The following is a 25,796-nucleotide window of genomic DNA, read 5'->3' on the forward strand; positions in this document are numbered from 1 at the left end:
GCGTTCGTTTGCTCATTCATTCATTCATTCATTCATTCATTCATTCATTCATTCATTCATTCATTCATTCATTCATTCATTCAGCTCGCCTCAAAATGATAAAAACAATTTCATGTAAATTGCGTCATAAACTCTGACGTAATTCACACAACATAAATACCACAGTAAAAATGCTCAACCTTGAATCGGTGGACGCGGCATAAGCGGCGCAAAAGAAACTTCTATTTGAAAATATTATTATGAAGATATTAAAATTATTCTGATTTATTTGTTAGTCAGCGGTCAGCAAGTCAAGTAGGTATCCTGAATCATCCAATTTAAATGGTATGCTAACATCAACATCTGCTGGTCAGTGGTCTCTCATATTATCTGGGCTAGCATAACAATAAAGTAAATAAGTAAAATGTTACGACGGTATACCTATACTGCCTTGATAAGTTGATACTGCCCTTGGATACTGCCTTGGTTACGACTGCCGTAAAATGCAAGTTCCTCCCTATGTCCCTATGTGCGATGTTTAATGAAAGTGAATTTTCATTTTTCGACTAGAGTCCGGCCGCAGCGGGCTTTCAGTTAAAATCAAGCTGGAAGACGGCTATTATTTATGAATGTTAGCAGGGAATTCAATGGCTGAAACGGTTGTCCTTGCATTCATATAGTCAATAGCTACTAATTTCACATTCCTGCTACGCCCATCTTCTTTCCGTTTCTGCTCGTATTTCAAAGCAATGTACGAATACAGTCTACCTCAACAGTCAATTGTAATAATCTTGTTGAAAGTTCCTACAGAAGATTGGATGGATATTGACAAACATTTGTTTCAAATTTAATTAAATTCCATCAGTAATGTGCTTCTGAATGCTATTGAAAAAATGAAAATGGTGATCTGAATTGGCAATTTATTTTCATTTTGAAATCAAATAAAGATCTTATTTTTCACATTTTACATAGGCTCATAACTCATTTTATATTTCTCAACTATCAACAATATGTGCTAAAAATGCCATGCTAAGAATGTCATGCTAAAAATATGTTAGAAATGTTAAAAGTGCATTAAATATGGCTATGTACCTAGGTAGAGTTGAGGAATTTTAAAGCAGTTTCCACTTCCTGCATTAATTTGAAAACACATACCTACCTTACCTTACCTTACCTTAGGGTATTGGGATATTTAGGCTAGTGCTTAACATGTCCAAATTTGTTAATTGATTCATTTCTAATTTAGATGCATTTTTACATGGCTGGCTTTTTTAGGACATGGGAGTTGGGAGGGTGGTGTTTGAAAATTGAAACCCTCTGGGCCTCTATAGTGTTTTGGCATAGGCGCCATCATATATTTTTGTGCAGGTTATTGAAATTGTAATATGGGTCACATAGTGTCAGGTCAACCTATCCTGACTGACCGGAGGGCTGTTCATGGGCTCTGTGTGCGATCGGACCGCACACAGCCTCGAAGCTCCGCCCACTGCGTCCCTACGTCAGCCTTCCGTCACCGCACACAGCGATCGCTGTGGCCGGTCGGGACTGGCCACAGCGGACCGTCCACCGCACGCAGCCGTGACGTCAGAACCGCCTACCCATCCCCTACCCCCACGCCTGCTGGACGCACCGCACACACCGCACGCAGCAGTGTGCGGTGCACGTGAACACTCCTCTGAGTGACTGAGTCTCCTCACCTTATGATATAAAATGCTTTTCCTGGCTAGCTATTCAGCAATTACTTAGGAGCTTTGGGCAGATAGTTGAGGGTAACAAGAAAAATGAAACATTTAAATACCTATCTCATATTTTTTGTGGTCATGACCTGTGCCTGTCTATCTGTGAGGTCAACTGGACCAATTTTGGTCAAATGGTCAGCCCCTCCTTTATGAGTCCGTCAGAAAAAGCCATCCTCCCTTCCATACAAAGCTCATGGCTACTAAATAGTTATTTGCTCAGGCAATAGAAGGCAAATCTTGTTTTTAATCTAAGCATACGTCTTCCACCAGGTGACAGAGTTCTGTCAATCACTACAGTCAAGAGCATAATTTGATAAGAGATCAGAACTAGGCTCTCGGTCTGTGTGAGTCCCAGGCGCCACCATGCACCTGGGCTCGGTGGCTCTCTGCCTGGTGGCATTCTACTACGTAGTGACCCGGCTGCTGCCCCAGCTGCTGTCATGGCTCCTCGTCTGGCGCTACAACCTTCAGGTAAATTAGCTGATATTCAATATTTTCAATCTCCATTCTCTATCGATCAGCACAGTTCGCTGTCCTCTAAGTCTCAAGCTGTTTTTGGTTATTATCTGTCTAATAACGTCCTAAGTGCACTCGTTCGTCAACCCCGTGTTTATCGCACTATCTCGATATATTTTCGGAAACAAATGCCTAGATATTTCAATCGTAAGTGAAGAGAGTGTCATGATGTTAGTTCACCGTCGCTGGCTTGTCATTGCCGTTTTTTGGAGCTGCCGTTTTCGTGGCCGTTACCGTGGTAGTGTGTCTTTCCGATGCCGTAGAGCGATGTACCGGCGCTCCTGTCTCCAATCCCTGACGTTGCCTCTCGATCCGGTCCCGTTCGCGGCAGATATCTCTGGGCAGGATCGGCCTCCACCCGCTGTGTGTGTACCAGCTGAGCCTGGAGTGGGGTCCGGTCCGACTGACCGCCAACGGACTGACCATCACCAGCAGCCTCGTCAACAGCCAGGTGAGCGTAAAGGCTGTATACATGCTGATTGATCCAGCTGGTACGTTTGCGTTCACGATACGGTACGTCGCCGAGGTCGGACGTTCGTGGATAGTACGGTTTTCGGTTGATAGTTGGGTAGTGGACATTCTGCTAACGTTTGGCGGTTCTATATTTGTGTTAGGTATATAGAGTATATTTGTGTATAGACTGTGTGTCTGTCTTTGCCCACAGGTCCACCGACCGCTGGCGCTGTGTCTGCACGGGGTCCGTCTGACGCACACCGGGGCCGCCTCCCCCTCCCCCTCCCCCTCCCCCTCCTCTCCCTCCTCGGCGGGCCGCTCCTCGGCCTCTGCCCTGCTCTCTTTGGGCCAGTTTGCCGGGGTATACGTGTACCAGGCCGGCGCCGAATGGGCGGTGGGCGGGGAGCGGCGCGCCCGCCTCCAGGCCGCCCGGGTCACCTTGGAGGGTACCAGTACCATAGACAACGGACTGATGCTGGTGCTGCGCGCCGCGGCGCTGTGTGCGAGGCTGGACGGCGCCGCACCGCCGGACGGAGAGGTGGAGGTGGAGACGGGGGACGGGCCGCCGCCGCTGGCCCGGCTGACCGCGGAGCTGGAGCTGCAGGCCACAGTGCAGCCGGTTAGTAGGGACGGAGGGAGTAAGGGGAGGATGGGAGGGCGCGTGAGGACGGTTCTTCAATTTGTTACGTCTTTTTCGCCATGCTTATATTCGGCTATATTTATACACCCTTTATTGCAGTTAAAAAGTACTAGCATAGAATTGCTGGAGGAAGCGATTCGTCTCCTTAACTAGTGGTTGTTTGCGAGTTTATGGGTTGTTTTGGTCATACAGCATGTGTAGTGCTGCGTTCAAGCTTGTTCCTTCGTGTTATTCTTCCTTGCATGTCATATCGCTCACTAGTTTTGATGACGCGTCAGCTGACACTTTCCTTATCAACGATCGGTACCTAATACCACCCTCCCTACTGCCAGGGAGACGAGCCGGACCAGCGCGGTCCGCCGCCGGCGCCCCAGCTGACGGAGGTGTCCGTGCGGCTGCTGCGGCCGGACGTCCTGCTGTCGGACCGTCTGGTGCCGCCGCTACTGGCCGCCGCCTCTGAGCCGCGCCCCGGCCCGCCGTCTCCTGTTCCCTCCCCTCCCCCTCCCGCCGGGGTGGAGCGGTGGCGGTGGCTGGCACCGCGCGTCCCCGTCTCCGCGGCTCTGACCTTCTCCGAGCTGACTCTGACCTCGGAACACGGGGAGCGGCGGCTGGCCTCTCGACTGGGCACCTGCCGACTGGAGGCGAGCAGCGCCCCGCGACTCACCGAGGCCAGCGCGTCTCTCAAACTGGAAGAGCTGGGGGTGGAGACCGCCGACGGAGCGCGGCTGGCCTCGCTCGCCAATCTGCAGGTGAGGGTGGTGGCAGCCGACAGGTGTGGGGTCTTGTGTGCGCTTTGTTGTTTCAATTTAAGCTGTGTGATGCATGGCATGTGCCGTGTTGAATTATGATGTCAGATGTGATGCTAGAATAAGGATGTAAGTACGGCAATCACAGTGTTGTAGGTAGATCCGTATCGTCGGCTGTAATAACTCTTTATTGTTAGTCATCGAGTGTTATTCCTGTCTACTGTTATCTGACCGCTGAGTTCTGGGCTTGCACTTGACGCCTCTTTCCCTCCCCTCAGTTGTCGGTGCGCGCCGACGACCTGGAGAGCCCGTCCCCGTCCCTGGAGGCTGCGTTCGGCGGCCACACGCTGCAGCTCACCTACAGCCACGAGGCGGTGTCGGACTGGCTGTGTCGGCTGGGGGTGGATCCGCTGCGGCGCCGGCCGCCCCCGCCCCCGCCGCCGCCGCCGCCTCCGTCAGCGGCTGGTCGCCGCTGGAGGCTGAGACTGGACGCCGAGCTGTGGGACGTGGAGACGTGTCTGCTGCTTCCCGCACTGCCGCCGGTCAGTGGAGAGAGATTTGGGGGAAGGGAAGATATAGGCTTCTGCGGCATTGGTTATGTGTGGGAGAGCCGGTGGGGTTTTCAAACGGATGTAGCGCGTTCGGAGATCAGGTGGGGATGGGCTGTCTAGAGGGGACCGAATGATAAGTTGGTGCTAATGTCGGAAATTAAGTTATAGATTCACCCCAACTTCTTTGAGGGACCTAAGCTTTCACGCTGTCTGTCCAGGTGATGGCGTGTCTGACGCACGGTAAGCTGGGCGGCAACCCAGTTCTCACCTCTCACCCCGCCCCTTTCACCAGGTGATGGCGTGTCTGACGCACGGTAAGCTGGGCGGCTCGCCGGCCGCCGGGGAGCTGGTCCTGGAGACGCTCACCTGCTGTCTGGGAGCGGCCGAGCCGGCCCAGCGCCGCCACGTGGCTGGTGCTGCGCTGGTGCTGGGCGCCCTGCTGGTCAGCCACCGGCGGGCCGCCGACGGAGCGCCGCCCAAACTCGGCCTGCTGCTGGAAAACCTGCAGGTATGTGGTAGGCTGGAGGGTGAATTAGTTGATGGCGAAATTACAGTATGATAACGTTTGTACGTTTGATATCAGTATTATAAGATGTTGAGAGCACTGCTGTTGTGTGCATGTTTCTATTCTTGCGGGCTCTCAGTAATCGTTCAAAAACCCACGATAAACTTTCGTGTTGAAACAATGATTCATAAAATATGTTTGTTAGGCACAATTTTCCTGATGTAGGCGGTATCGCTTGCGCTGATTTTCTACGGCCAAACTCCCTTGTTGCCGGACGCATGTTAAACTGGTATGTCGTCCGCTCCTCAGCTGGAGGCCAGTGAGTCGGCGGCTGCGCTTGCCCAGTTCGCCACTGACTCGGCACGGCGACTGCTGCCGCCGTCCGACCGTCCGGTCCCCGCCGCCTCGGCCACCAGGGGATCGGCCGCACAGCCGACGGACCTCAGTGTGCAGGTAGGGCAGATTGGTACGGTAGTGGGTCTGAGAGTGAGGCAATCGGTGAGGCTGCTGAGCAGTCTTATGGCCAATACTTGCGTCCTCGCCTGTGGTGGACAACACTTACCGTTACCCCTCTGTCCCCGGATGAAGTCTGAAAGTTAAAAGTAGTTTTGTCGAGTTCCCGCGACCGCGACTTGTCGGGACCGGCTCTGACTCCCCTCTGCCGTCCGTTCCAGGCGTCCAACCTGACGCTGCTGGCAGTGACTGGAGAGCACTGCTCGGCGCTGCGGCTCGACTCTGTGAATGGTGACCGGACGGCCGGCCTGCTCAGCTTCGTCGTGGAACGGGCGGCGGTGAGCGCCGGCCGGCCGACCGCCGCGCCGCCGCTGCCCTGCAACAAGGGCGCCGCGCTGCCCGAGCCCGCGCTGAACATAGCGCGGCTCAAACTGCGGGGACGGACGGACGGAGAGCTGACGGTGTCAGTGAGGGAGACGGCCGCGGGCCGGTGGAGTCCCACCGCTCACCGGCACCTCAAAAACACAGCCGACTGTCTGAGGAGGTGGGCGGCGCTGCTGAGACCTCCCTCCCCCTCTGCTACCCCCGCTGCGCCAACCGCCGGTCCGCGGCTGACGGTCCGACTCCGCGCCGAACTGTCGGTGGACGCCGCTCTCTCCGACCACTGCCGGTTCGGTCTGACCGCCTCCGAGCTCTGCTGGACCCGAGACGGCAGCCGGGCCTGTCTGACGGCCGCTGCACCGAAGTTTCTGTTCGACGGACATGAGATTATAGTACTGCGGGGTCTGAGGGCCGAGAGAAGCACGGCGCACGTGGCGGCGGCAGCACGGCGCGCGGCGTGTGAAGAGCTCCTCCTACCGCAGAACGACTGCTGGGAGGTGACCATCACCAGCCTGGAGGGCTCCGTGCCGTACGGATACGATTTCTCTGAGGCGTGGAGCGAGGAGCTGCTGACGACGGTCCGGTGGCTGCGCCGATTGCACGGGCGGCCCAGCGGTCCGGCCAGGGAGGACGGACCGCTGCCGGCCGACCTCTGCATTCAGGTACGGGCGGGGGGAGGAACATGGTGGGGTCCCGATACTGAAGTGTGTACATGGAAATGAGTTCAGAAGATTAGAATATCCACAACTTTGGATGACATGGACTGTTACCCTAAAATGCCACAACTTTGTGCTTTTTACTCCTATAATTATGAATCGCTTGCGGCAATGCTTCTGGTCTTTGCCGAGTGTGATGTACAACATGTTCATTGTGGGTGTGCTCCATCTTTGAGAGAACTGGTTCGTTTCTCTGCAGATCAAGCAGCTCTCGCTGGAGATCTGTGACGACCCGTTCGAGGTCAAACTGCGTGACAATTACGAGCTTCTGGAGGACGAGTATCACGAGAGCGTCAAACGGCGACAGACACTCGACCTGAAGATAGAGGAGCAGCGCCGCATCCACGGACTTCTGCAGGCCAGAAAGGTCAGTCAGTATAGATATAGGTATATCGGCAGCTGTGTGTAGAGAGTCACTGACATGCATTGCATTCATATCACGGATCTGTTCTGTTTCGCTGTTGTATTCCAATAGGTCGTGTTTCTTCATCCCTCTGCCGCTCAGGACGCCGACGCTGACCATCCTGTGTCCGCCGCCCCAGGTGGAGAGTCTGTACCAGCAGCTGCAGCAGCGGGACGCCCAGCTGTTCGTGCAGCGCGCCGCCCAGATGTACCGCAGCGGCGCACCGATGCGCACCCGGCTCCTCCTCTGGTCCATGGAGTCTCTGGAGTTCTGGGCGCTGGCCGACCCCAGTTTTCACGGCCGCGCCGCCTGTGTATCCGAGCTGCGCCGCATCGACCCGCTCTCCCCCTGGCCGGACGACGAGCCGGCCTTCAGCACGCTGTGGTGCCGCGAGCTGGTGACCAGCTGCCAGAGGTGGACGGTGACGCTGCGAGACTACCCGCAGCCCGTGCTGGACGTCCACCAGCTGCACCTCTGGGGTAGGATGGTGGGCGCCGAGCAGGTGGCCGTGCCGCGCGCCACGCGTCAGCTCCCCGTCCGCCTGCAGTCGCCGTTCGAGGACGACCAGGTGGACAGGTCGCTGATGAGTCTGAAGTACTACTACGACCTCAGCTCGGACGTGGACCAGCTGGTGGCGGCGTACGGCCCCTGCTGGGAGCCCGCCGTGGCCATGTTTAACCTCTGCCTGGAGAAGGTGCTCCGCCCCAGCACGGACCCTTCCCCTCCGCTGCCCTGGTGGGACAAAGTGCGCCTCAAGATGCACGGCCGGATCACGCAGAGCGTGCGGCAGCTGACGCTGCTGTTACACGCCTCGCTGGACCCCTACAACACCACCGAGGAGATGGAGCTCACCTTCGCCGACCTGGTCACCGACTGGACCGACGGCAAGATCGTCTTCAAGGGCGACCTCAGCGTCTACGTGCGCACCGCCAGCAAGTATGACGACTGTCGACTGCTGTTTGTGCCCGGCCTGAAGCTGGCCTTCAAGTTGGACTGGCTGTGTATGGGCGACCCGCGGGATCACCACGCAGTGATACCCTGTGCCCGGGATAAACTGCCCGAGTACTCGAGCAACCAGGAGCATGACTCGTTTAGGTGAGAGGACACAGGTGGAGGCGGGGCACCGCGGTGCGCTTTATCACTCCCACTCACAGGAATAACTAGGTCGAGGTAGATATGTGCATTACGGCTAGTGATTTGCGGTGGAGATCCATTGTAGGTGATGATATATCCCAAAAAAGGGCACTTACAAAGGTTCTTTGATCACGTAAACGGCTGGTATTGAGTTGAATCTAATGCAAGCTATTTACATGAAATGATCTAAATAATATATTGAAAGTGTACACTACATGACGCTTATGCTAAATTGGGTACATTTCGTGGTTGTTTTGAGATCTTGGTCTTGAAGTTCTACTACTGTTATTATTTTCTCACGCTGTATGCTCAAGTGCTAACATCTCAAACGACAGCGATACGCTGACGTCTCCGTCCTCTGTACCGCAGGGCGTTCCGGTCCCAGAACCTGAACATGTCCATCTCGATCGAGACTCGGCCGCTGACGGCGCCGGCGGCCGGCGGTCCGCAGCCCGTGGTGCCCACCATGCTGCTCTACGGGAGCACGCTGCGCTGGTTCGAGAACCTCCAGTTTATCCTGTCGGGAATGACCCGGCCCACACGGCGAGGAGCGGTGTTTAATAATGTCCGGCCGCGAAAGGCGCAGCTGTCGAGACACTACAAGTGTGTGAGACTGTCGCTGAACCTGCACGCATTCCAGGTGAGTTAGGCGAGCAGCGTGTCAGCTCGCAGTGCTTAGCGACTGGGTTCCCTAGGGAGTCTTATTTGTAATGTACCAGATATTTCGTGAAATGATCAGCATGGCGGTGATGTGCGAGAAAGACTCGCCTCCGAAGAGCAGATGGAAAGATATGCCTACAGCATCTGCACCTCAACGCTCTCCTTCAGTCATTCTCTTTTCCCAAGTGCCGTAAAATGAAAACGCAGCCATATGCATGTTTTGCCTTAGCTTCACTTTTTGTTGTGCGCCTTGTTGTTGTCCCTGGACGCCCTCGTTCCGCCATCTGAAGTGCCGCTCCCCGCCCCCAGGTCTCCTACTGGATGTCGTTCACGCGCCAGCACGGGCTGGACATCCGCGGCGGCCGAGTCTCGCTCAGCTCCGAGCACCGCCTCACTCTGCGGCCCGTCTGTGACGGCCTGAGACACCGACCGCGCGCCTGCTGGGCCATCGAGTACCTCAACTGCGAGCTCAACGACGCGGAGGTGTGGCTGCAGAGCTCCCTGCGGCAGACAGAGCCGGGGACCGCGCCCGCGCCGCCGCCGCCCCCGGCAGACGCCGGCCTCGTGGCCAAGTGGTTCTTCCTGTCAGTGGTGCGGGTGTCATACGGGAGGGCGGCGAGTGTGGCCGATACCACGCGCGAGTGTCCCACCCACCGGCTGGTGGTGCACAACATGAAGGCAGCCTGGACCAAGGACAACCGAGACGCCGGCTTTGCGCTGTTCGACAGCTTCACCAACAACCAGCAGCTGAAGCGGAACCTCTCCACCGCCGCCCTCAAGGGCATCACGTTCGACTCGGGCTCCGGAGGGGCGACTCGGACCCCGCAGAAACCCCCGCGGACGGGCTCTCTGGACGGCGCGGCGGCGGCGGCCACGGGCGGCCTCAACAGCTCCCTCTCGGCCAGCACCCCGTCACCCATGTCCCGGCTGCAGTCGGGCCAGGCCGCCAGTATGCTGCAGAAACTGATCGCCGAGCTGGGCGCCGCGCCGGTGGCTTTCAGTGAGGACGCCGCCGGCGGAGAGCTGGACGAGACCGCGCTGCGGGGCGTGGCGGCGTGCCACGCCACAGATGTGCTCCATAACAGCTGGCTGGTGGAGCTGGTCAACTGTCAGGTCCTCCTCAAGGGCATCGAGACACGCGGCTACGTCATCATCACCTCCTCCAAGAGTCAGGTCCTTCAACGACTTCACCGGCCCGTGTGGCGCGATCGAACACTGGTCAGTAAGACCTCCTGGGTGGGCCGGCTGGACGGCATGCAGTACTACGCCACGGTGAGCGCCGGCCACCCGGCCAGCGACCCGGCCACCGAGAACATCATGTGGCTCACGGTGGACAATATCGAGGAGCGGGACGATGACGACATTAGGGACGTGCCGGACCTGGTCGGCTCCGGTCAGTCGGTCGGCGGAGTGGTCACGGAGACGGTGGGAGCCGCCGGAGCTGACGAACACGACAGCATTCAGCTGCAGAGGGTGGTGTCACGGTGCCGCTGCGAGTTCTTCTATGCCAGCTACGGAGAGGTGAGCGGGGGCCGTCTCCGGGATTGGTGTCCAGTCTGTGATGGCTTACTGAACTGGCTCTAAAAATTGTTTTAAAAGAAGTATTAGAAAATAAAAGATCTGTCAAAACATGGCACTGCCAGTACTTGCAGTACCGGTACGATTATTTCCGTGGAAATTTCATTGCTGCTATCACTAATGCCGCAGTTTTTTTCTCGAAATTTATCAGATTTAACATGATCAATATGACTTATTTCAGGTACCATCCCTCACTTATTGATTCCGTGTAAAGCTGGCCTTTCAACTCGCAACTGACGACGTGTTTGTCTCTCTCCGTCAGGTGTCTGTGGACCCGGACTCTGTCGAGTCGATCCCTCCTCTGCCGACGGCCCCCTCCCAGCTGTGGCCCGGTCAGGAGGAGCCGGTGGACGCGCTCACCGTCACCCACCACGACCTGAACGTGTGCACCAACAGCCTCCAGTACGCCATGGTGCTGGACATCGTCAACAACCTGCTGCTGTACGTGGCGCCGCGGCGCCGCCAGAGCTCCGACCAGCTGCAGCGGATGCGCTTCCAGATGCAGCTGTCGGCGCTGGAGGACCAGCGGCGGCCCATCCAGCAGCTGCAGAACCGCTGCAGAGCCATGATGTCTGAGATCCGGCAGCTGGAGAAGGCCACCTACCAGCTGCAGCGACAGCGGGATGAGGCGCCAGACCGCGCCGCGGCGGTCCGGCTCCAGGCCGAGATGGCGGACAAGGAGCGCCAGACGCTGGATAAGAAGGAGCAGCTCAGCGCATCGGCTGAGGAGCTGGCCATGAGGATCCACATCTACAAGGAGACGCAGCTCTCCAAGACGCCCAAGCCGGCGGCGCGGAAGGGCGACGCGCAGCAGCCGGTGTCGATGATCCGGACGGCGGAGGTGTGCATCCGGCACGCGCAGTGGCGACTCACCGAGCCGGACGGCCAGCTGGGCCTGGCTGACCTGGTCATCAGCAACTTCCAGTACACCAAGCACACCAAGAGTGACGACAGCGTGGAGCACCTGCTGGAGCTGGGCTACATCAGCATGTCGAACCTGCTGCCGAACCCGGCCTATAGGGACGTCCTCCAGCCCACGGAGACCCAGAGCGGGATGCCGGTGGACCGGCAGCGTTCACTGCGCGTCTACTTCAGGGAGAGGCCGCCCGTCGGAGGCATCAGCGTCAAGGAACACCTCGAGATCAACATCACACCCATCAACATCGGCATGACGTACCAGTTCTTCAAGACGATGCTGCGCTTCTGTTTCCCGGAACGTGACACGGAGCATCTAGAGGAGGACGTACCAGCACCAAAGGAGAAGCTCTCCAAGAAGGAAAAGCGCAAACAGAAGAAGGAGAGCAGCTTCTACGTGGCCATCGAGAAGGATGACGTGGAAAAGATGAAGGAGCGCGCGCAGAACAACATGCTCTTCATCTACATCAAGGTGCCCGAGGTGACGGTGCGGGTCAGCTACAAGGGAGAGAAGGAGAAGAACCTGGAGGATGTGCACAACTTCCTGCTGACGGTGCCGACCCTCGAGTACCATAACGTCACCTGGACCTGGCTGGACCTGCTGCTGGCCATGAAGAACGACACCAAGCGGGTTCTGCTCTCGCAGGCCATCAAGCAGAAGCTGCAGATCGGCGGGAGGGGAGCGCCGGGCGCCGAGGAGCCGCCTCATGATGAGGAGGACAAGGCGAGGCTGCTGTTCGGGTCCATGATGGCGCCCGGCAGTGAGAAGGAAAAACCGGCCAGGAAGAGCTTCTTCCACCTGCACAGGAGCTAGGGGAGGCGGGAGATAGCCGAACTCGAGAGACGAACCGAGGTCGTGAGAGCGGGTCTGGTCTGGAGAGCCAGGGTGACCTACATTGGGTCTTGGATGCTGCTCTATCAGTGAGCTGTGCTTACTGGGGATTGGATATTCCCCGCCATAGCCAGTCACTGGCGGTAGTCAGACTGACTTCTATTCGCAGCTAGTCACTGGAGCACCGGTGTGGAACCGAACGCAGTGACTGGAACACTGCACCGAGACTGGAACACTGGTCCTCCGCGGAGAAAGAGCGATCAGGCAGAGTATCCAGAGTCCTCCCACCCGAAAGGTAATGTTCCTTTTTCTCCATAATCAATCTTTTGCATTCCTCTTTTTTCCAAGACGGCAGGTAACATTGTCTTTTCCCGCTCTGCACTATTTTCCAGTATCTAACCGTTGGCCACAGTAGTCCAAGTGGCGTTTGACCGTCCTGTTTCTGAGATTTTGAGTCAAGTCGCGCGATTAAGTGCTATTTTTGCTGTTGGTCAGTTTGTGATTGATGGAACAATGTGTTCACTCGCTGTTGGAGAGGTGTGATGTGTTCCTTCTCAACTGGTAAAGGTCAGTGTTTACCATCGACGCGTGCTGCTTCTTGGTCACTTCGTCACTTCACAGCACTGCATACTGCTCTCAAAGCAGCCCTGACTGCGGTGCAGCCATACTCTCGATACTTGATACTTGATACCGCAACTGACGGCTCCTTTTCAATGCGCTATTGGCAGACGTCCTGGGCTCTCTAACTATGTTTTGTCCCTCTGATAACCGTGAATAGCCTATTAGTTCCTGCGCGAGTTATAACCAGTGACACTCTTGTCTTTCACCGCTGCTGTCAGCTGTTTGTTGCGTGGAATCCGACGCTGATTCAATAGCTGATGACCGAATGATCTGTAGACGATCGTGTTATGTTATTTTGATGCAGCTCTTTTGAGCGTGACTAATTATATCGTATGCGATATATGATACCTATGCTGTGTGACATTGATGTTGGAACGTTAATGTGATCGCTGCAATCCTCGATCAAGTCAAAGATTAAAATATATATTGTGCAATATATCTGAAGTGTTTATTGCCCTTTAAAATTAGTTAAAAATTAAAATGACAGTGTCTTCAGTAATGAGCGCTGCCCTTTGTTGAGTAAGCATAGGGCCGAACATCCTGGCCGGTCCTCCGCGAATGCCTGTAACCTGTTTGGGAATTATGAAGGTCTGGACTATGGAGGCCCAGCATACTGAGACGGAGGGCATTGGTCGTGAATTGTGATAATGTCGTTGCCGGTATCCAAACTGGCGACAGGGGCAATGCAAGCAGGGGCACCAGCAGCTCCGAATGACCGGCGACCGCATCCATCTGAAGGCCACCGTTTGGCTGTGGCGCTTTTTCTGGGTCTAGATTGGAGGGTTGACTGTGCTGTGTGGTGTACCCCTTAATCTGACAGGTTGGTCCTTTTCTCCCAGCCTGTCGCCTCCGGATCGCCCGAACGCCTCCTGTCCTCCTCCCCTCGCTGGGGGCGGGGCTGCCTCTGCTGCCTTTGGTCCGAGGCCCGCGCCCCTCGCTGGGGGCGGGGCTGCCTTTGGTCCGAGGTCCGCGCCCCTCCGCCGGGGGCGGGGCCGTCCGCGCTGCCGTCGCCGTCGCTACTACCGCGACTCAAGGCCACGGTCGGTCGTTCTGCGCGTGCGCGCAGCGACTGCCCGGCGTCGGCCGCCGACGCTGCCTCGTTGAACGCCGGTGACGTCGGGGGAAGGAAGGAATCTCGCGACTGCTTCCTGAACCAGCACCTACAGCGGTGAGTTGAAACTCGGGCGGGTCTGGGAGTTGATGCTCGACTGTTTTAACCCGCATGTATTATGCATTTCCGCTGTTGAGCTGTGCAAGGCGTGTAGCCAATTTTTTGCGCGTCACTGGGCTCCGACGGAAGCGGCCCATAGCAGCGGCCGAGCTACGCCTGTGGGTGGGGACGGGCCGAAGGGTGGCTGTCAGTGGGCACTGGGCAGGTCTGAGGGCGGGAAGTGGCACGGATCGCGGAAGGCTTTCAGTCCTCTCACTTTTTTTAAACGGTTGGGATTTTTATTGACTTGGATTTTACCGTGCGCATTTTCCGGATTTATGCTTTACCGGTAATTGCTGAGCAGCTTTGGCCTGCTTCCTTAGTGCTGAATAATTTTAGCTTATCAAATAGGCTTAAGCCTACTAGTGAGCTTTTGCTATTTTCGGTCATCGAATAGTGTCATGGTCGAATTTATTTATTCACTCGGACTAGAAACATGGGTGGTAAATACGCCCTAGAAATACGAGCGGATGACGAGCTCATGCTTCACGTTCCTGTCAGCGTCTCATTGTCCAACCTCATCTCATGGTGATCCGCTTCAATCGCCCCTACCCCCCCCCCCCCCCCCCCCCCCGTCTCCCCGTCTTCCGCCCGTCATGGTGAATGGTGATCGTCGTGTACGACTCAGCGCCGACCTTACCGCGTGGCTCGTAACCGTGACGCTGCACAATCGGGCCGGTGCGCGCCGAGGAGTGTGCGGATAAATCGAAACTCATCGGGGGAAATGGTGAATCGCTCCTTTGGGGCATGCCTTCTTTCTGACGGACAATGACTTGACTGGCCAGGCGTGTATCTTAAACGTGGCTGTAAGCTAGAAGAGACATCTATTGCCAACGACTCTCTATTGGCAACAGACAAAAGTGCAACGTAAGATGATGTTATCAATGTCTGTCACTGGCCACAGAACGTTCCCCGAAAATTTGTTCGCTCCTCCGGTAATCGCGCACCTTCCCTGTAATCGGTATTTGACCCCCCCCCCCCCATGGTCTACCGTACATGATTTCGGGCGGGCGCTTTCACGGATCCATTGTCGTGTCTATGTAAGGACATTAGGAATAATGCGTGTTTAATAACTTACCCCCTCATTTACCCCTGTTCGCTAGCCAGCTGTGCCGCCGTTTGTCGACCCCTAGCCGACTGTGACTGACAGGGTGGCGGGGCTCATTAGCGTCTATAACCAGTCGCTCAGAATAGTCACGGTACCCCTATCCACTCCCCCATCCCCCAGAACACCTGTACGGACCAGGCGTGGGACGGGGGTGCCCGCATAGGAACACACTAGTGTGCCGCGTGGGCCCGAAAGGTCTGACTCATCTTCCTCCCCCCATATCGTCCCCCGTGGTGTACCTACCGTGTAGCAGCGGATGGTATCAGTATTCGATGGGACGCGGGAGTTTGGAGTCTGCAACATGCATGCACGATGGTATGCACGCTGAGGTGCATCATTAATTGGAGACGTTGTGTTTGTTTTTCCTCAACCGAGCTGCTCTATTATAAACACAAGGTGGCTCCATGGTCGGGAATGTTTATGCTACAGCTGAAACAAAACAGATTGCTACCGAGCATAGCAACGGGGTGACTTTTTGTCTATACTCCTACGAGACTGAGAAATAGCTATGAGCTATCTGAATGGTAATTTTCAGGTCTGACGAGCTCTCATTTTTGTTTATACATTGTTCGTTATGTCTGTCATTTGCGTAGTTTTCAATCGTGCTAATGTTATTCGAGTTGCCTCGGCATGTTGCTTTTTTGTGTTTGATGGGTGGTGAGGGATGGCTCAGTTTCATTGGGGAGGTTTGGTTTTATTGCTCGGTACGTTTTATGCTTTGCTCCCTGCTCTGTTTAGTTTACGATGATCAAGAAACCTATTTCAGTGTCTATTCGTATTTGCAACCTAGATGACTTCATAGGTGAGTAACCTGAACCTTTCTTTGGTGTGTGTTCATTTTTTTTTTTTTGTAAAAATGTACGCGGTCGGCACACAAATTTGTTTATTTTCTGACCGCTGTCAGGTTTCTGTCGTACTTCTGACAGTCTGCCAGTGGCACATTTCAATTTCATCCGGCTCTGTAGCGTGTTCTGTGCCTCTACCGGCCACTCCCCATCACGGACCCTCCTGGCCTGTCCGCTCACTGGCCTGGCTGGGTACGATAAGTACCGGCGTTATCGGTCGACCGATACCCCGACACGGGTCCTGTATCGATGCTGGGGAGGGGGAGGGAGGACACTAGGCAGATATGGGGCGGGGCGGCGGGCGGAGCCACACCCCCTCCCCTCTGCCCCGCCCGGGAGGCCGGGTCATGTGACAATCTCCTGTGTCAGAATGAATTACCGTCTCAGGCACGGATTGTGGATCGAGCAGCACACTGCTCCCGGCCTACCTGTGGCTTTGTTCTGGTTTAATTCATGTTTGGATGGCCCGCTGGCCCCTGTACTCGAGTGCCCGGGTGTCTGGTCCGGTCCGGTCCCGTGACACGACTCTCATGCCCCCTTCCCCCTTACCGTGCCCCCGCCGTGCCCCCTTACCGTGCCCCCGTGCCCCTGTCTCCATGGTCCCCCACACCTCAGTGGTGGTGTATGTTGACACAGACCGTCAGCTGACGGCGGCCGGCCGGGCGGCGACAGCGTCCTCACAGCCCCCAGAGGCTGTTTGAACAGACTCCCAACACAGTGGCCCGCGTAGCGTCAGTGGAACAGGAGCGTGCGACTGTGGTGGTGGAGCATTTGGGAGGGACGCTCTGAGCTGATCTAGAGGTATAGATACCGTCTCAATCTCATAATTGTTATTAGGATGTTATTTTTACCAGATAAGTCCTTTTTATATGACTGAAAACTATAAGTGTTTAAATGCTACTTTGTATGATGATGCTAAAACAACACCAATATCCGTGTTTGTATAATGCTGTCGCTGTGTAGTGTGTATGTAGAAAGTACCTATATTTGCTTGCGATTAGGTAATGGCCTTGGCCTGAATGGCGTGCCCTCTCTAGTTTTGGTAACGGTGACTGCGCGAAGCAGGAGGCACTATCGGTGTCTCCTCTCCATCGTTAAGCTACTCGCGAGCAGCTCTCCAAATCGATACTACTGCAATTGGACTCAGATCCCTTGTCAGTGTTCTGGTCCAAAGGCTTCAGTTGATCGGTTCTGCTCCTCTCATTATCGTCTTTCGATAGTGCAAATATCACCAATGTTAACCGGTGCGGCTCACTACCATATTACACAGATGAGCCCTGTTTTTTTGCTGTCTGTCTGACCTGACCTGACCTGACGCAGACCCCGTTCTCTAACATGACCTGACCTGGAGGACCTTTCTGCTGACCTCCGAATACTAATCCGTGGCCAGTACGCTGACCGTTGACGGTGAGCTAACGGTGACTCTGACCGTGACCCTGCTGACCTGACCCGCGACCTGACTGACCGGTGACCTCTGACCCTTGACCGTGTGGCTGTCGACAGGCCGGCGCCATGACCACGGTGGCGGAGGACAATTTCGGCGTGTACCGCACGGCTAACACGAGCCAGCCGGTGCGCCGTTTCACCCTCTCCAACTCTGCCGGCACCGAGGCCCAGGTCATCAACTACGGCGCGCGCCTGACCTCGCTCAAGGTGCGCGGCCGCTCCGGTCAGCCGGTGGACGTCGTGCTCGGCGAGGACACCTACGACGGCTACCTGGCGGCGACGAGCCGCTTCTTCGGCTGCACGGTCGGCAGGGTGGCCAACCGGATCGCCGGGGCCACGTTCACGCTGAACGGTCAGACGTACCAGCTGACCCAGAACCGCCCGCCGCTGCACCTCCACGGCGGAGAGCGCGGCTTCGACCGGCAGCTCTGGGGGTCCCATGTGGCCGGAGACAGCGTCACATTCACCTACATCAGTCCGGACGGCGAGGAGGGCTACCCGGGCCAGCTGACCACCCACGTGACCTATCAGCTGACCGAGGACAGTCAGCTGGTGATCCGGTACCAGGCCATGACGGACCGGCCCACCCCGGTGAACCTGTCCAACCACAGCTTCTGGAACCTGGCGGGGCACGGCGCCGGCCGGGACGCCCTGCTCCGACACCAGGTCACCATTAACGCCGACACTGTACTGGAGGTGGACGACGCGTGTCTGGTCACCGGCCGGCGGCTGCCGGTCGCCGACTCGGCGTTTGATTTCCGCCTGCCGCAGCCGCTCGGGGAGGCGATGGCGGCGGCTCCAGGTGGCGGATTCGACCACAACTTCTGCCTGGAACGGCCCGAAGACGGCGCGGTGGGCGCCGCCGCGGCGGTGCACAGTGCCGACACGGGTATAGCCATGGAGGTGTTCACAGACCAGCCCGGCATGCAGTTCTACACGGGGAACTTCCTTCCGGCGGACGGAGCCCCTGGTAAGGCGGGCGCCACCTACAGCCGGCAGGGAGCCTTCTGTATGGAGACGCAGAAGTTCCCGGACGCTGTGAACCGGCCTGAGTTCCCCAGCACCATCGTTAACCCGGGAGAGGTCTACCAGCACACCTGCATCTACAAGTTCTCCGTCCGTGATGTCCTGTAGTAGGTAGCGCTGCGATCAGTCTGGGAGGGCTGGTGTGTAGGTGGCGCTGCGAGCGATGTGCTTTGTAGATGGCGCTCTGGGAGCGTGTGGTAGTGAATTCCTGCAGCCTGCGAGATCGTGGATGCTCAGCTTGCCAGTAAGTCAGCTCAACTAGGAAGAGGGACTAACCTATCAAATTCAGTAGCTAGTCTTGCCAGCTGGTAGTATGGTTCCCAAGTAGACGCATCACCTAGAAAATATAGCCATCGGTCGCTTTGACAGTATTTTAGCTCAGGTAACCTGGTCCGCTCTTAGCTCGTGTAACGTGGGAATGAAAAGAAATTGTCACTGGCGATTTCGGTCCTGTGTTTCAGGAATCGTGTTGTAATCAGACGAAAATGTGCTTTTTGACTTGCTTTTTGATCACTGGTTGTTGTATTTTGGTCATGAGGTCGGACACCTTACGCCCGTTCCCGATTTGTGGAGTCGCCAGTCGGCGGGTGTGCTGGCTCACAGTGCGATTGTCGGGCATTTTTGTGAGTGTTCAGGGAGTCAGCCAGTTCATAAGTGTGCGTACTGCGTATGTGAAACGTCTGCCTGCCAACGTATTGTACAATACATACAAGTGACAGAAATATTGTTTTTCATACGGTGAGTCGATGAGCAACGGTTTCAAGAGGGAGCGGATTTAATTGTTGGAATAAGTCAAAATATTTAGATTGTCGTTTGTCCGTCTAAATATTTACTAATTAAAGTGAAACAAAGCAAAACTGGTTTTGACGCTGACCTAACTTGATTTATCTGCTGAAAGACGATATGTGTGTGCCGAGCTTATTGAAGTTAGGGTCTGAGGGCTAGCCAATTATAGACTTTCACGCCCAAGTCGAGAGCAACCACACACAGTCAATATACAGCCGATATCAACGATATACAGCCGATGGCTCGATTTTATTGTGTAATCACTAATCATGGCCTCTGGCCTCAAGAATCCCTTTACGTAGGAATTGCCGCAAATGAATAAGTAGTAGATGCGCCGATAAACCCTAACAAATGTATAAAAGAGCGGTTTTAACGACAGTGCAGTTCCATTCTCTGTTATCGCCTGGACTGACCGGCGCTCTCTCGTTCCTGCAGCTCCGCGATGGCCGGCCTCGGTGACCTGAACATGTCGAACCCGGTGTTCGTCACGTACCTGTTCTACGCGGCCGTGCTGGGTCTGAAGACCCTGTTCATGTCGCTGTTCACCGCCCGGCACAGGATGGGAAACAAGGTGAGGCGGGCCGGCTAGCTAGTATGGCTTCTAGCTAGTATGGCAATGGGCATCGTTTAATTCGCATAAGCTTAACTTGTTTTATCCTTTGATGTTTAGTTTCATAATCTCGTTGCGATACGGCCATATTGCTTGAAGCACATTTGCACGTACCGGCTGCAGTTCAAAGTGTCTATTTTTATTACCTTTTTCTCTCGTCAGCCCATAGCTGTCTCGCCCTTTCCTCTCCCGAAACCCTCTCTCACAAACCACCCCTCGTCATTGCTCTCACCAGGTGTTCGCCAACCCGGAGGACGCCAAGGGCCTCCAAGGCAAGGTCAAGTTCGACCACCCGGACGTGGAACGGGTGCGGCGCGCGCACCTGAACGACCTGGAGAACGTGCTACCGTTCCTGATACTGTGTCCGCTGTACCTGGCCACCGGGCCGGCGGCCGCCACGGCCACCACACTCATCAGGGTGTTCGCCGCGGCCCGGCTGCTGCATACCGTCGTCTACCTGAATGTGGTCAGTACTGGGGAGGCGCTGAATGTGGTCAGTACTGGGGAGGCGCTGAATGTGGTCAGTACTGGGGAGGCGCTGAATGTGGTCAGTACTGGGGAGGCGCTGAATCTGGTCAGTACTGGAGAGGCGCTGAATGTGGTCAGTACTGGGGAGGCGCTGAATGTGGTCAGTACTGGGGAGGCGCTGAATGTGGTCAGTACTGGGGAGGCGCTGAATGTGGTCAGTACTGGGGAGGCGCTGAATGTGGTCAGTACTGGGGAGGCGCTGAATGTGGTCGGTACTGGGGAGGCGCTGAATGTGGTCCAGGTCAGTACTGGGGAGGCGCTGAATGTGGTTAGTACTGGGGAGGCGCTGAATGTGGTCAGTACTGGGGAGGCGCTGAATGTGGTCCAGGTCAGTACTGGGGAGGCGCTGAATGTGGTTAGTACTGGGGAGGCGCTGAATGTGGTCAGTACTGGGGAGGCGCTGAATGTCGTTAGTACTGGGGAGGCGCTGAATGGGGTCAGTACTGGGGAGGCGCTGAATGTGGTCAGTACTGGGGAGGCGCTGAATGTCGTTAGTACTGGGGAGGCGCTGAATGTGGTCAGTACTGGGGAGGCGCTGAATGTGGTCAGTACTGGGGAGGCGCTGAATGTCGTTAGTACTGGGGAGGCGCTGAATATGGTCAGTACTGGGGAGGCGCTGAATGTGGTCAGTACTGGGGAGGCGCTGAATGTCGTTAGTACTGGGGAGGCGCTGAATGTCGTTAGTACTGGGGAGGCGCTGAATGTCGTTAGTACTGGGGAGGCGCTGAATGGGGTCAGTACTGGGGAGGCGCTGAATGTGGTCAGTACTGGGGAGGCGCTGAATGTGGCCAGTACTGGGGAGGCGCTGAATGTCGTTAGTACTGGGGAGGCACTGAATGTCGTTAGTACTGGAGAAGGTAAGGGAGGGGTAGCGGCAATGGCGTGCGTATGGTGGGCGCTGGTTGGGGGTCTGACGAGAGACATGTTTGGTGAAGTGGGTACTGGCTGTGTTTTTGGGCCAAAAATATAACTGGCTGGAGCTGGAGTTGCGTGTGTTTATGGGTGTTGGGGTAGGGGGAAGGAGTAGGGGAGACTTAAACTGTATGTAGACCTGCATGTGGTTGGAAGATGTTAATGTTTATTTCGTTTTGACGGTGAGAGTGATTTTGACGGAAGGGAGCTTGATATTGCCGACAAGCACCACCAAGTTTATTGTCGACTAAGAGCCGATTCTGACCGATGGTCCGCCCCCGCTCCTCAGGTGCCTCAGCCGTCCCGTGTGCTCTGCTTCACGGTGGGTATCGTCGTCACCGTCTACATGTGCGTCCAGATCCTGCTGGCCACCATGTAGAACGGAGCGTCTGAAGCTGAACGGACAACCGTGCCAGTAAGGCTCCCCAGCCGCTCCAGGCACTACTCATAAATCTACGCATCGAATTATACGCCTGGCCGAGAATCGCGCCCGGGGCCAAGCTACGCTCATGGATTTATTGATTAACCTTGTGCAGCAATGTGTTGAGTCTATGTGTTATCGCTTATGAAGAAACTACAAATGTGCTTGCAATAAAGACGAATATATATATTATTCACATTTTAACTTTGAAGTGCCTACGTGCGTTTTTTTTTTTTATTTTGTTCTCCATTAATTTGTTCGAGCCACCGCGATCGAAACACCGCAGTTTCCCTGCACGTTGTTGGTCACTTTCAGTTCCCCTCGATCCAAGCTAGCATCATGCCTCCCTCTTGTGAGATCTCTCCGCGCTGCCAGCTAGTTCTGATGGCCATCCAATACTAGGTACTACATGAACTGATCGTAATTGCCTGCTTAAAGACATTCAAAGTGATAGCGAAACTGTAGTTATTAACGGTAATTTGACAATCTGACAAATAATTCAAAAGACGTGTAATTAAAACGTTGGACCAGACAAACCACAGCCGGATTCTTACGTTTTGTCCTCTCTAAACACCGGTTACCATCACTGAGCCCCGTCCCTTCTCGTCCTGCCGCTCCTCGGCCGCTCCTCAGGTACCGGGCATGTGCGGCAGCTCGTCGTGTGTCCCCTCCCCGGTGACCAGCACGCAGACGGGATCCGGCAGGCAGGGCCCGCTCAGCTCCAGTGTGGCCGAGTACAGCGCGCAGCTGGCCGGCGCGAACGTCAGGCTGACGTGCTGTCGGGCGCGCGGCGCCAGCACCCCGAACTCGGGGCTCAGTCGGAAGGTGGCGGCGTCCGGTCGGCGTGGCGCCAGGCGCGTGCTGCGCCGCCGGCTCAGCCGGCTGGCCACGGAAGTCTGGGGGGAGGGCAGGCGGGCCACCAGCCGCGCCGACCAGCTCAGCTCGCCGATCGTCGGGTTGGAGATGTACAGCCCGCGCTTGGCCACGTCTCCTACGGTGACCTGTTTGAACTCGATCAGCTCGACTGAGACGCGCAGCGCCGGCAGCGCCAGTATACACTCGACCGGGAACGCCTGGACGTGCGAGTCCATGTACTGGAGCACCAGTTTGGAGCGGAACCGGACGCGCTCCTCGCCAGAGTCGGTGGTCAGGTGGACGACTTCCACCTCCCGCAGACAGAAGTCGGCCGCCCGCTGCTCGGCGGTCATCTCCGCCGACCGGGAGCAGAGCAGCTGCTGTAGGGAGGCGGACGGCCCGGCGGCGGCGGCGCCCAGGTCGGGCTCGGAGCGGGCCCTCGCCCGGCAGCTGCCGGCCGGGTCAGAGCCCGGCTCGGAGGGGGCCCGCTCGGAGCCGGTGAGCAGCTCGGCGGAGCGCGTCTCCTCCTCCATCGGCGCGTCGTCGGCCGGCGGACAGCCGTCACTGGCGTCCGACCAGTCGGGGTCGTCCAGTACCTCCACCTCCCCGCCGGGAGAGAACCGCACCCGGCGCGGCTCGGTGAGTCGCTCTGTCAGACAGAACCGCAGCAGGGCGCGGGAGAACACAAACTCTACCGTGAGCTGGGTGTGGCCGCTGTGGGGCACCACGCACCGGCCGGGCCGCTCCACGGCGCCGCGCGGCGAGGCGGCGCGCACCAGCATGAACGGCAGCGTGGTCCAGCAGATCACCTCCACATCCACCTGGTGTTTGTTGTGTATGGTGAGCCGGGAGAGGAGCCGGGCCACCGAGCGGCGCGGCCCCTCCACCAGCGCTGTGACCGGCGCCACCATCCGGACGGCCTCCTCGGCGCCGGCCAGCACCGGCGGCGGCCGGAACCCGACCGCGGCTGTCTCTGGGTAGGCCACGGTCAGGTAGGCGGAGCGCAGCTGGGCCCGCAGCTGCACCTGCAGCGGCCGCCGGCTGTAGCCGTCCCGCCGGGTCACCAGGCCGCCGGGTGGTGCGCGGTCCTGTTCCCGCAGCGAGCAGTGGGCAGTCAGCCAGGCGAGGACGTCCACGGGCCGCTGACGGCGCTCCCGCTCCCAGCGGGAGGCGGCCGGCGGCAGACAGACCGGGTGCAGCTGCAGCAGCACCCAGACCTTGGAGCGCGCCGGTACCACCGTTACCTCCGGAGTGACCGTGTAGTACGCCTGGCTCTCCTGTCCAAACACCGGCCGCAGTCCGAGCCGGAGCGTGTCGCTGGTAACCCTCCACTCCCAGAGCGGCAGCAGCGGCTCAAAGTCGGCCCCCAGCGAGAGGAAGGCGCAGAACGGCGGCGGCCGCTCCTCGACCGGCGTCTCCAGCGCCACGGCCATGTTCAGCTGGATCGGGCACGGCGACACGTTGTTCAGACACAGGTGTCTCTCGACGGGCGCGCCGCCGTACAGCTGACACCCGAACCGCACGTGGTTGGAGCCGGTGTTGACGGCCAGCAGCGGCGAGCCGGTGACGCCCACTCGGAGGTCCACCGTCAGGTCGGGGATGCCCTCCCCTGAGACGATCAGCTGGTCCGAGTACCAGCCCCACATGTCGGCGCAGCAGAACACCCGCACCAGGGTCTGGCTGTGGGCCGGCACGGCGAACCGGGCCGGCCGGACCAGCAGCGCCAGACCGCGTCCGTCCGAGAGCAGCTCCGACCATACGTCCTCCCGCTCCAGGTCGTTGATCCGGCGCTTCTGCAGGACGGATGGGGGGGATTGGTGGCAGTGGTGACGAGGGACTGCATAGGCGTGTGTGACTGTGGTCATCAGAAATGCCGCAACTGCGGTCAATGCTCGATTACACCGGAGTCAACGGATAGACATTCCAGCTTATCACCTCAACTCGCCCTTACTCCCTCCTCAGCTCACCCCAGCTCCCAGGTCAGCTCACCTCGACCGTCATGGGCGGCTCTCCGGCGCACCTCTCCTGCTGCAGGCCGGGAAAGTTCAGCACGCGCGCGCTGCACTGCATCGTTATGGGCGTGTTATTCCTCACATGTAGCTCCCGCACCACCACCGAGTGAATGTCCACATCGTGTCCAAACAGCAGCACCAGCGAACCACAGCCGGCCTCCGCCGACTCTACCAGCTCCCACTCGGCCACCAGCTCCTCCACCGTCGGCTCCGGGGTCGGAGCCCGCTCCGGCTCCGGCGGAGGCGGCGGCTCCGGCTCCGGCTCCGGTTCAGGAGTCGGAGGGCGGTCCTTGCCCTTCTTCTTACCCTTCTTGGCAGCCTTTGGTGACTTCTTTTTGTCCTTCTTTGATTTGGGTGACGGCGGTGGTGTGGGTGGTTTCTCTGGCTCCGGCGGCGGCTGGGCGGCCAGTCGGGCGGCCTCCTCCTGCGCCTCTCGCTGCTGCTGCTCCAGCTGACGGCGCCGGCTGCGGCCCAGCACCTGCCTGCCCTCGCCGAGGTCGGGCACCCCGGCCGGCCGGTACCCCCAGTTGGGCGCGATATGGACTGACGCAGACAGTGCCATCACCTCCCCGTACAGCGTCAGTGGCGCGGAGAAGGAGCGGTCCTCCAGCCAGCAGGGGATGCAGTAGTAGCCGTACGGGCCGGCGCGCAGACCGGTGATCCGCAGCTCGGACACTAGAGTGGCCCAGGGCAGCAGTACGCCGCTGGCCGGCTCCAGGGTCACCTGTACCGACTCACTGGCCGGCACCTCCCAGCGGAACGGCACGTCCATGTCGCAGGTGCTCGAGACGAACACCATCATGGCCACGGTGCCGCCCAGGTAGGCGTCCAGCTTGTGGAAGGCCGGGGTGACGGACAGCGAGAGGTGGCACGCCTCGGCGCCGATGGAGACGGCGCTGCTGCGACTGCTGCCGTCCACTCCGACATCCAACACCATGTCGTAGATGGCCGGAGCCGGCGGCTCGAACGACACCGTCAGCTGGGTGCTCTCGCCGGCCCGCAGCAGACCCGAGCACGGACTGACCGAGAACGGGTCCACCTGGCCGTCGAACCGCCAACCGCGCTCCGCCGGCCGCACCGGGGAGCGCTCCACGATGCGCGCCGTGCGCCACTCGAGCGGCAGCTTTGTGGGGTTGGTGAGGGTCAGCTGCCTCTCAGACCGGGCGCCGACGCGAGTTCGCGGCATCTCGAGCCGGTGAGTGCTGATCTGCAGTG

The 25,796-nt window shown here is 57.6% G+C and overlaps 4 protein-coding genes across 4 annotated transcripts; 3 read left to right on the forward strand and 1 right to left on the reverse strand.

Annotated features, from left to right (window-relative positions):
• Window positions 1-241: 241 nt before the first annotated feature.
• LOC122384559 (protein KIAA0100-like) lies at window positions 242-13,260 on the forward strand. The gene is made up of 14 exons (XM_043372099.1): window positions 242-324; window positions 1,989-2,189; window positions 2,566-2,685; window positions 2,899-3,306; window positions 3,660-4,076; window positions 4,352-4,615; window positions 4,917-5,132; window positions 5,439-5,582; window positions 5,804-6,625; window positions 6,879-7,046; window positions 7,222-8,177; window positions 8,586-8,856; window positions 9,186-10,397; window positions 10,717-13,260. The coding sequence occupies exons 2-14, from the start codon at window positions 2,082-2,084 to the stop codon at window positions 12,181-12,183; spliced, it is 6,573 nt and encodes a 2,190-aa protein (XP_043228034.1). The 5' UTR covers window positions 242-324; window positions 1,989-2,081; the 3' UTR covers window positions 12,184-13,260.
• Window positions 13,261-13,713: 453 nt separating this feature from the next.
• On the forward strand, window positions 13,714-21,912 carry LOC122384573 (microsomal glutathione S-transferase 1-like). Its single transcript, XM_043372111.1, has 4 exons — window positions 13,714-13,990; window positions 19,679-19,814; window positions 20,089-20,319; window positions 21,583-21,912. Exons 2-4 carry the CDS (start codon window positions 19,686-19,688, stop codon window positions 21,670-21,672), a joined length of 450 nt encoding a protein of 149 aa, XP_043228046.1. The 5' UTR covers window positions 13,714-13,990; window positions 19,679-19,685; the 3' UTR covers window positions 21,673-21,912.
• On the forward strand, window positions 16,604-19,179 carry LOC122384572 (galactose mutarotase-like). The gene is made up of 2 exons (XM_043372110.1): window positions 16,604-16,786; window positions 17,489-19,179. Exon 2 carries the CDS (start codon window positions 17,498-17,500, stop codon window positions 18,563-18,565), a length of 1,068 nt encoding a protein of 355 aa, XP_043228045.1. The 5' UTR covers window positions 16,604-16,786; window positions 17,489-17,497; the 3' UTR covers window positions 18,566-19,179.
• LOC122384571 lies at window positions 21,906-25,522 on the reverse strand. Its single transcript, XM_043372109.1, has 2 exons — window positions 24,559-25,522; window positions 21,906-24,362 (listed from the first exon to the last, which is right to left on the reverse strand). Exons 1-2 carry the CDS (start codon window positions 25,516-25,518, stop codon window positions 22,344-22,346), a joined length of 2,979 nt encoding a protein of 992 aa, XP_043228044.1. The 5' UTR covers window positions 25,519-25,522; the 3' UTR covers window positions 21,906-22,343.
• Between the last annotated feature and the right edge of the window lie 274 nt (window positions 25,523-25,796).

The sequence above is a fragment of the Amphibalanus amphitrite genome, unplaced genomic scaffold (assembly GCF_019059575.1).
Source record: "Amphibalanus amphitrite isolate SeventyFive unplaced genomic scaffold, NRLGWU_Aamphi_draft 000193F_arrow, whole genome shotgun sequence".
Lineage (NCBI taxonomy): Eukaryota > Metazoa > Arthropoda > Thecostraca > Balanomorpha > Balanidae > Amphibalanus > Amphibalanus amphitrite.

Excerpts from the sequence above, each read along its gene's own strand:
- LOC122384573 (XM_043372111.1), top strand. The coding sequence starts at position 19,686 with ATGGCCGGCCTCGGTGACCTGAACATGTCGAACCCGGTGTTCGTCACG. Across the intron at positions 19,815-20,088 it reads GGCACAGGATGGGAAACAAG|GTGTTCGCCAACCCGGAGGA; the intron begins GTGAGGCGGGCC and ends TGCTCTCACCAG. Across the intron at positions 20,320-21,582 it reads CCGTCGTCTACCTGAATGTG|GTGCCTCAGCCGTCCCGTGT; the intron begins GTCAGTACTGGG and ends CCCGCTCCTCAG.
- LOC122384572 (XM_043372110.1), top strand. The coding sequence starts at position 17,498 with ATGACCACGGTGGCGGAGGACAATTTCGGCGTGTACCGCACGGCTAAC.
- LOC122384559 (XM_043372099.1), top strand. The coding sequence starts at position 2,082 with ATGCACCTGGGCTCGGTGGCTCTCTGCCTGGTGGCATTCTACTACGTA. Across the intron at positions 4,616-4,916 it reads TGCTTCCCGCACTGCCGCCG|GTGATGGCGTGTCTGACGCA; the intron begins GTCAGTGGAGAG and ends CCCTTTCACCAG. Across the intron at positions 5,133-5,438 it reads TGCTGCTGGAAAACCTGCAG|CTGGAGGCCAGTGAGTCGGC; the intron begins GTATGTGGTAGG and ends TCCGCTCCTCAG.
- LOC122384571 (XM_043372109.1), bottom strand. The coding sequence starts at position 25,518 with ATGGTGTTGGATGTCGGAGTGGACGGCAGCAGTCGCAGCAGCGCCGTC. Across the intron at positions 24,363-24,558 it reads AGCCGCCCATGACGGTCGAG|AAGCGCCGGATCAACGACCT; the intron begins GTGAGCTGACCT and ends TCCGTCCTGCAG.